Consider the following 9761-nt stretch of genomic DNA (forward strand, 5'->3'; position numbering starts at 1 on the left):
CCCCGTGTATCAATGCCTATAACCAAACTCCTTGTGCTAGATTTAAAATCCTACTCATAACCATACTTAAGCCTATAATTTAGAAACTATAAAATATACTCACCTTTATATACTCAGCAGAGTCTGGCTCAAACTGGGCAACACAGAGATTGAGGACATCAGCATGCCGGTCCTTGCTGTACATGGTCTAAAATCACACAGCAGAGTTGGAACCAGAGGAGAACACTTAAGTTCAGCACCTGTCCTGACACCATGACAGGCCACATCTGTACCCATCAAGAGGCATAAAGAAACGACATGGGCTTTGTAATTGTCACACCTGAATTTGAATCCCAGTTATGCCAATTACAAGAGAGAGAGCGCTAATCCGGGTACTGTTAGAAATGTTTGTCTGTGTTGATTGAGGCAAAATGCCAAGCAGCACCAGAGCCAACTGGATTCAACAAAGAAATCATCACCACTGACTCTAGGATATAAAACCTAAGTCGCCTTACCTTAATGTTTTCCTCCTTGAAAATTACAGGTGTCAAAATTCTACGACCTTCTTTTGGGAAATAAACTTGTATCATCCGGTCCCGTTCTTCCCAAGAGGCTTTGCGTAGCGTGCCACTTGGTTCTCTGACAACGATAAAACGCTCCTGAGATAGAAAATATAATCAAGGATGACTTTGTGAGGACTTATTTTTAGATCCTGTGTCCCACTAAGACTATTATAAGAATAATCTACAATCAATAATATAAAGTGCAAATGGGAAACAAAATGTAATCATGCATATGAGTTCACTGATAATTTTAAGCCTCAAAGACTTGCCAAGGCTTGACACGCCCTTCACTAATCACTGCTGTGCATCTGACAATCAGAAATCTAAAATAAAAGTACTTAGTAAGTACCAACTATAGTGCTAATATGGGTTCAATACATAAAATGGTTCACCTAAAAAAAGCTGATCTGAGATTCATCTAAATCGATTTTAGAGGAAAGAAGTGCTATAAGACCTTTTCTAATTATTTCATTTACCCATTCCAAAGTCTCACCTAAACAGGTATACTACTTTATCTATGCTTAAAATCCTTGGGATAAAGGAACAAACCCAAGAGTATGGCACCTCTATGATTTCTCATATTGGCATCAGACATAAATATGTCAAGAGACTGACTGGTCCACCCGCCTCTGGTCTCTTCACTCTTGCAACAGCCAAATTCCAGGCCATGGGATCACTTCCTCCTCTGAATTCTAACCACTGTTTATACCATTAAACTGGCAATTTATCATGTGGAAGACTCTTGACATCTCTCAGAAATGGTTAAATATCTGGAGGAAATGTGGATTATAATTCTTTGAAACACCCAGAGTGACATACAGAGTTTTGCACATTGCTGATAATTGACACACACCTGATTAATGTATAAATTAACCAGATGGTACTAACTCTCAACTTTTCAGAGATGTAAGAGCCTCAGAATGTGTTCTGAGGATAATATAAGGATAATTGACACACACCTGATTAATGTATAAATTAACCAGATGGTACTAACTCTCAACTTTTTCAGAGATGTAAGAGCCTCAGAATGTGTTCTGAGGATAATATAAATAAAACTTTCATCAAGCACTTCGAATAGAAAAAAAAAAAATAGATGCCAAAATAACACAATTTTTCTTCTAAAGGATTTTGGTAATTTGAGAAACCTGAATTGCAAGTTCCTTTTCCCCTTTCAAGTTGTAAAATACTTCCACAACCAGCCTTCATAGCAGTGCACCACAAAACAAAAATTCTTATTAAAATGAAAACTCTGATCCCCGTTCATTATGTCAGACATGGAGATGGCTGGTGTAGACATGAACATAGTACAAATCATGTCTTCCTAGCATGATCATCATAAAATACTAATATGGAGTGGTCCTTCTCCCAAACTCAGCATTCTTTAGGATCCTAATGCATTTTGTGGGCCAAATTATAAATTATCTTTTTATTCTTTATTTACAAAGGTTCAAATACAAAATTGTTATGTTTTAAAGTGCCAGAGTGTTCTTTTAAGTTGGCAATCAAGGGAAGAGGAGCCAGAAAATAATGATTAAAACAGACAGAGCAGTGATGTCCGAAAAATTATCTGAGAAACATCTGTCCTTCCTACTGAAAATTCTGGAAAGTGAAAATCTTTTGGGAAATCTAAGTTTCTTGACATCATCAAGGAAGGTACAGGATACAAATACTCCATCTTCTCAAAAAGCTTCAGCTAAGGAAATCAGTCTTAACAGGCAAAACAAATTTCCTTCTCCCACTGCCTTATAGATTTTTTGTCTCTGTGGTTTTGGGATGGGTTTCTGTCTATATACCCCTTGTTCTATCTCAGCACATCTGTCTCTTTGCAGTCAATATGGAATATATACTTTGTCCAAATCTGAAGGGAAATGGCAGTATAATGATGTAGGGCTGGTCTTCTTTTCTCATCCTCCTCATACTGCATCTTCCAGAAGAGTCTCACCCAGTCACACAAATTCTGGTTTGGAAGCATTAGAGACAGCCAGGTCACATCAGATAAGCCCTCAGGCCCACCTCCACATGGCAATTCAAACTAAGGTCATTTTGCAATTAGACATATACTCACCCGGTGTGGTATGCTGTATGTTATATCAGTAAACACATATTTGTGTGTTTCTGTTCCTTCCAAGATTTTATCTTCAGCTAACACATCATTTATTGGTGCTCGCTCTTCCAGAACTGGTGGCATTTTTAACCGTTCCTTAGCTATTTCAACTGCCTGTCTTGTAGCCTATTGACATAAAATATTTCTTAAAGAAAGCCACAAGATTACAGACCAAAAGCAGATACTAATAAAAATGCTAAAGACTGCAAAGAAAAGAAGCTGTAGCCATAAATCAGTGAGTGAAAAGTCAAACTTGAACTTGTGGGCCCTGGCCTTTGCCTCTGCAGAGTGGCTGAGTGCACCAGCCACACACTAACCTGTTATTCCTTTGTTTTAAACAGCAAAGGAATTCTCAGAGGCCCACACACTAACCTGTTATTCCTTTGTTTTAAACAGCAAAGGAATTCTCAGAGGCCCACACACTAACCTGTTATTCCTTTGTTTTAAACAGCAAAGGAATTCTCAGAGGCAGAGCCAGGACACAAAAGCTGTGTGAAATAGAATAAAGGATTGCCTTTATTGGGGGCTTACTATGTGCCAGATATTGTTCAAATACTGTGATATATTTGGCTCATTTATACCCATAACTACCTTAGGAGCTAGATGCTATTGTTATCATCTTTGTTTTAAGGAAGAGAAAATACAGGCACACAGATGTTAAGTAAATTGCTAGGAAGTTGCAGCACTTGGACTTGAACCCAGGCAACCCAACTTCAGAGCCCATGCTCTTAACCCCTGACTACACTGCTTCATGCCATACTGTTAACAGTGCTTACCTCTGAGAAGGGAAAAGGGGACTTTCACTCTTCATGTGATACACTATTGGATATTTGAATTTTTTGGTACAACTATAAATCACTTTTGAATCAGAAAGAGTATTAATGCTTCACATATTCATACATCAAAGTGTTTTCCACAAAGGACTCTGTATCCATGGCTCCAGGAGGACACTGGTGCCTGGAGTAAGATGTTGTTCAGTGGAATCTCATAATCTCACCAAAGCTTCAGCCACAGGGCAGCTCACAGCAGATGTTTCTTCAAGAAGGAAGCTGGAGCAGGCAGGAAAAAGGAAGGATGCTCAGACTGGCTTGGGAGCAGAGAGCAGACTCTGCTTGGACACCCAGACCTTACCCATCTGTTCAATTCTGGCCTTGCTCCCTGCTCCTCTCGCCTGCCTACTCACATTTCTTTTCCCAATTCTGTGCCTGGTAGTCCCCTCTCTAGCCTGTGGAAGAGCAGCTAAAAGCATCTGGAGGGGCCTCTGGAAATCTTGTATAACCCCTTAAAGAAGGGTCTCTCTTTCCGAGAGGTCTGTCAGTATTTCTGTATTCACATACCTCTTCCAACTGTGCCTGGGTCATTAGCTTATAGGTTGGTGGCTTCAGTTCTTGTATAGCTGGCTTAAAGGTCTTCTGCAAGTTCAAGCCTGTCATCTTAATGAGTATGCTCTGGACTTCCTCATCCATAAATGCAGGTTTCTTGATCTCCGAGCTACCAGATGCTGCTAAAATGGATTTTAGCAAATAAGAAGCTGGCAAAAATGATAAGCCAACAAGATCTCTAAGTAGAAAAGTAAGTTAATAAAAACCATTAGCACAATGTCTGCCTCAGCACTGCATAATGCTAATAGCTATGAGACTCATTCATCCATTCATTTAAAACTTACTGAGCATTCTTTATAATGAGGACATAGACACAATCTGCCAAAAAGACAGTCTACTGGAGGAAGCAATAGGAAACAAGTAATTAACAATAATAATAGCAATGGTCACTACCATTTAGAGTTGTCTCCTACATGCCAGGCATAACACATTTTCAGGTATGCTTATGACAACCCACAAAATAGTACTGAGTATTGATATCCCAATTTTATAAATGAGGCTGCTGAAGCCTACCCCAAGGCAACTAGCTATTTAGTGATAGAGCCAGAATTTACAGCAATTTACAGGTTTGTCTGGTTTTAAAGCCTAGATCATTTCCAGTCTACCATGGTGCTCCTCGATTAAGTGCTATATACAAGGGAGGCACAGGGGCTTCTGTGACTACGGAGGAAGGAACTAAACATAGTCTGGGAATAGGAAGAGCATGACAGGGTCAAAGGCAGCTTCCCAGGAGCCTCAACAAGGGGGAGATAAAAGGGAAAGAAATGCTAGACTGAAGTGTTGCAGCTAGGAAAGAGAGACTTAGATCACTGGACCTGATACTGAAGAGGCCGTGTGGAAGAACTCTGAACAGGAGAGGAGACTCAGATCTAAACTCTGCCTCATGCAGTTTGCCTATTCCTTTGCCTGACTTCTATTTCCATTACGAAAAAAGAAAAAGCCATTTGTTCCCAGTGACCTCTTCCCCTGCTAGTCCTGTAAACCTTGGTGTTCTTCAGGATTCTAAACTATGTCCTTTTCTTTTCTCCCTTCTCACATTCTCACTGGATGATCTACTATGACTTTAATTACCTTTATATGCTAGAGACTCTTTAAAATGTGAATCTCCAGCCAAAATTATCTTCCATCCAACTACCCAATGGTCATCTCACATGCACTTCAATATTGCCAACTAAGAGCCTATCAATTTTCTCTCATCTCAAACCTGCTTTTCCTGCTGTTCCATATCACAGCACCATCCAATCGGTCATGAAGGCTAGAAACCTTACAGTCATTCCTGACTTCACCTTACCCTCCACATCTAGCCAATAGCAGTAGTAATCAGAACAGTCATAACAACTATGATTTATTAGATATTTACTATGTGCTAGTCCTTACTAAGATACGTACCCTATGTGCTCAGCACAGTTAATCCTCAAAACAATGCCATGAGGTAAATACTATGATTACCCTCATTTTACAAAAAAATTAAAAGACAATGACAGAACATACTGTCTGTTATACCTCATAAATTTTTTTAATCCTTTATTTCCCACTGCCACTACACTATCAAGACCATCCTTATCTTTTGCCTTAGCCTCCCTGACTCCATTCTGGCCCGACTTCAGAACATTCTCCAGAGCAACCAGGGTAATTTCTTAAAAATGTAATAAAGATACTCCCAAGGCCGGCCCGTGGCTCACTCGGTAGAGTGCGGTGCTGATAACACCAAGGCCACGGGTTCGGATCCTATACAGGGATGGCCGGTTAGCTCACTGGCTGAGCGTGGTGCTGACAACACCAAGCCAAGGGTTGAGATCCCCTTACCGGTCATCTTTAAAAAATAAATAAATAAATAAATAAATAAATAAATAAATAAATAAATAAATAAATAAATAAATAAATAAATAAATAAATAAATAAATAAATAAATAAATAAATAAATAAATAAATAAATAAATAAATAAATAAATAAATAAATAAATAAATAAATAAATAAATAAATAAATAAATAAATAAATAAATAAATAAATAAATAAATAAATAAATAAATAAATAAATAAATAAATAAATAAATAAATAAATAAATAAATAAATAAATAAATAAATAAATAAATAAATAAATAAATAAATAAATAAATAAATAAATAAATAAATAAATAAAATAAAGATACTCCCAAGCTTAAAACTCACCAATGGCTTCCAATATCATTTAGGAAAACAAAGCAAAGGTGTTCTGCTTACTTCACTGTGTCTCCTACGAGACGATGTGCTCTCTGAAGACCAGAACTCCCCATCTCTGGCACCCAGAGGCCCTTTAGAGTGTCCAACACACAGGAGGTGCTGAGAACTACTCTCTCCTCAAGACATTCCTACCCATTCTCCCAGCTTTGGTTACATTTTTAGTCCGATGTCCCTCAATTTATATCTAACTGCATACTGAACACTTGAATCTCAAAGGCACCTCAAATTTAATGTGTCCAAACTAGGTCTCCTTTCCCATCTCTTTGCCTCATCTATTCTTAAATACTCCACCCCACCCCACCCCGCCCCCCAAAATAACTGTTGCTAGAATTAATCTTCATTTTGGTACAAATGGGACTACCTCCTCCACTCAACTACTCAAGCCAGGAACTTAAGAAACAACGCTGATTTTTCCTTTTAAATACAGACCTAAAGCCATAGCCAAGCCTTATTAATCCTACCTCCAAAATGAGTTCCTCAAATACCTGTATTCAGTCTCACTTGTGGACACTTGCTTATGTTGTCCCCTATGCTTGGAAGGCGTCTTGCTTCCTCCTTAGCATGGTTAACCAGGTCTCAGCTTCGGTCATATTTTCCAGAAACCTTCCCTGCCCTTCCAACCTAGTTTGCATGCCTCTGCTATATGCGTCCCCTATCACGGCACGTGTCACACTGCACTGCCAATTCGCCACTGGATCAGGAGTTCCCTCAGGGAAAAGCAGTGGCAGTCTTAGTTCGCCGTATCTCCTAAGCTTAGCACAGTCTTGTGCAAGGAGCGGAGCTCAGTCCCTGATGGCTGAGTGAATGAACGAACAGATACAGGCGATAACAAACACTGCAGGTACAGAAAGAAGCCGACTGAGTCTGAGGACTCTAAGCTTAGCACAGTCTTGTGCAAGGAGCGGAGCTCAGTCCCTGATGGCTGAGTGAATGAACGTACAGAATGCAGGTACAGAAAGAAGCCGACTGAGTCTGAGGACTCTCTACGAGCACAGCCGCGGGGGCCGCCGCACGGTTTCCACCAACCAGGAGCAGGTTCTAGGTCTCCCGGGAGGTCACTTACCAGCCTCGGAGCCGAGCCCGCGGCATGGCAGCCCCACCTCGAAGGGCCGGAGCAGCGGTTGGAGTAGGGAACCGAGCCGGGGCTCAGTTCGGGCCCGGAAACAGATCCGCTTCGTACCCCCAGAACCTGTCAGGAGAATGCACAGACCTACTCGACTCCTGAGGGCCGCCATGATTATCCGAGACCGCTTGCACAGGAAGCGGCTGGAAGCAACTTCCGGGTCACGCGCAGTTCGTGCGGCATTCCGGGAAATGTAGTCTAGTTGAGGTCGGAGTGGCTCGGAAGTTTTCCTAATCTTTATAGACCGCTTCTTCTAGATCGCTCGTTCACACGTAGGTGTTCATGTACCTCCCTATGCATACAACTAACGATAAAACTTACACCTTTTCCCCTGTGTGCTCTTTTTCCTGGGCCTTTTATTCATTTCCATGGTTCTATATAACAAATTTCCACTTCCTGCCCAAACCTTTTCTCCCATCCCCAGGTTAAAATCTAACTGCCTATTGGACTTCTCCATTCAAACTTCTCACACACAACCCAAATCTAACTCTTGATTCTGAGCCCTGATTACCACCACCAGCAATTCATACACCTTATTCTCTGTCTCATAACTTACTCCTTGCCTTTATAGCCCTCTTCACAATTTGTGATTATTTTCCTCATTTATCTGCTTATTTATTTTTCTCACACCATGAAGACAGTGAGTGACTATGTATTTTATATCACCTAGCATAGTACTCAATGCGCATGGAAAACATTTGTTGAATGAATAAATGAATGAGTGATTGAATAATTCTGTTCTTTTCCAACTGTCCAGGATGTGGGGGTCTTATCCTCTATACCATAGGCTGGTGCCTGTGCTAAGCATTTATCCTAAGGCCTGCCAAAAGAAGGTTAAGTAAACACTTGTTTGAATTAGCTAGATGGGTAGACTCACCTAACCTCACCTCTCTTTTCTCCACTCCCCATTAAGAGCTCTGTTTATGAACTCATTTCCTATTTGGGTAAAGGGAAGGAAAAGCTCTAGGCTTGGCACTGATTCAGGCTGCAGATGACTGCTGCCCCAGGCTTTCCAACACTCTCTCTCACACCTACATGCTAGCAGGTGTCAGGGAGTAGTAGTGGAATACTTGCAGGTATCTCCCAGCCTATGCCTTTTCTCTGAGTGCAGGCCTCAGTGGCTTTGTTTTTCCTATAACTATCCCTCTGGACACAGCTCATTAGACAATGGGTAGACACTTAATGCAGAAGGCACAAATTCACTGGCTGCTGTATTACTTTTCTGTGGCTGCTATAACAAATTACCACAAATTAAATGGCTTACAATAACAGAAGTATATCCTCTCACAGTTCTACATGCCAGAAATCTGAAATCAATATCACTGGGCTGAAATCAAGGTAACTGCAGAACTCTGCTCCCTTCAGAGGCTCTCAGAAAGAATCTGTCTTTTGTCTCTTCTAGCTTCTGGTGACTGCAAGCATTCCTTGGCTTGTGGCTACATCACTTCAATCTCTGTTTCCATTTTCACATCAGCTTCTCCTCTTTTGTTTGTGACAAATCTCCCAGATAATCCAAGATAATCTCCTCATTTTAAAATATTTATTATGGTAACTAAAATTTTTTCTTTATTAGTACTCAAAATCATGACTGCAATGAAGTACACGCGCCTCCCTCCGGCCGCGCCACAGCCGGGCGAGCAGGCGTGGGAGCCGCGGAGGACCTTGGGAGGCGCAGCGGCGACGGCGGGCCGCAGGGCTCAAACTTGTTGCCCTCATTTTAAAATCTTTCAATTTCATCATATCTGCAAAGACTGTTTCCATATAAAGTAACATTCGCAGGTTTCAGGGACTAGAATGCAATTATCTTTGGGGGTGGGGATGGGGGTGGAGGTAGGGGGACATTTTCCAGCCTACCCCAGCTGACTAGACACCGTATTTTCTATCAATAATTCAAACGAAGAGATACAGAAACTATAGTTGATGGTGGAAGCTTGAAGCAAACAACTGTTTAGAGTTTGGACTGAAGCAGTCTTTTTCAGCAATTTACTCGTTGATGAATGAGCAGAGAAAGCCAGTCTGCAGAGAAAGGCAGGAAAATGGAGCAGATCCTCAGAAGCAGAGGTGAGAGACTATGTATGGAGAGAAGTGGAGAAAGGAGCTGTCTTGGCCAGAGAGCCTCCCACTTTCCTCTTACTAACCTCTATTACTTGGGCTATAGTGAGTTTTCTTGACATGGAATAACCAAGATTTCTGGTTCCAGCTATAATCTTGGGCATATGCCCACATATTTCAGAACCTCAGTACCTAACCTGAAAAAAATGGTTACAATGATAATACTTATCCTGCAGACTTTTAGGATAAAGTACTTTCAGGATCCAATGCCTGAAATACTCATTTTTCAAAAAAGGGGGTTGAGAAGGTTATGTGGAAGCAAGTTGATCACATTC

The 9761-nt window shown here is 40.8% G+C and overlaps 1 protein-coding gene across 4 annotated transcripts; it reads right to left on the reverse strand.

The window, feature by feature from the left end:
* Positions 1–42: 42 nt before the first annotated feature.
* On the reverse strand, positions 43–7486 carry LOC103611036 (28S ribosomal protein S22, mitochondrial-like). 4 transcript variants are annotated; one of them, XM_008595078.1, is made up of 5 exons: positions 7315–7486; positions 3984–4147; positions 2608–2772; positions 495–638; positions 43–187 (listed from the first exon to the last, which is right to left on the reverse strand). In XM_008595078.1, exons 1-5 carry the CDS (start codon positions 7484–7486, stop codon positions 80–82), a joined length of 753 nt encoding a protein of 250 aa, XP_008593300.1. In that variant the 3' UTR covers positions 43–79. The 4 variants fall into 4 exon arrangements, with proteins under 4 accessions (XP_008593300.1, XP_008593299.1, XP_008593298.1 ...); XM_008595077.1 differs by having other exon boundaries at positions 3984–4150; XM_008595076.1 differs by having other exon boundaries at positions 98–638.
* Positions 7487–9761: the final 2275 nt, after the last annotated feature.

This window comes from Galeopterus variegatus, unplaced genomic scaffold (assembly GCF_000696425.1).
Source record: "Galeopterus variegatus unplaced genomic scaffold, G_variegatus-3.0.2 Scaffold12280, whole genome shotgun sequence".
Lineage (NCBI taxonomy): Eukaryota > Metazoa > Chordata > Mammalia > Dermoptera > Cynocephalidae > Galeopterus > Galeopterus variegatus.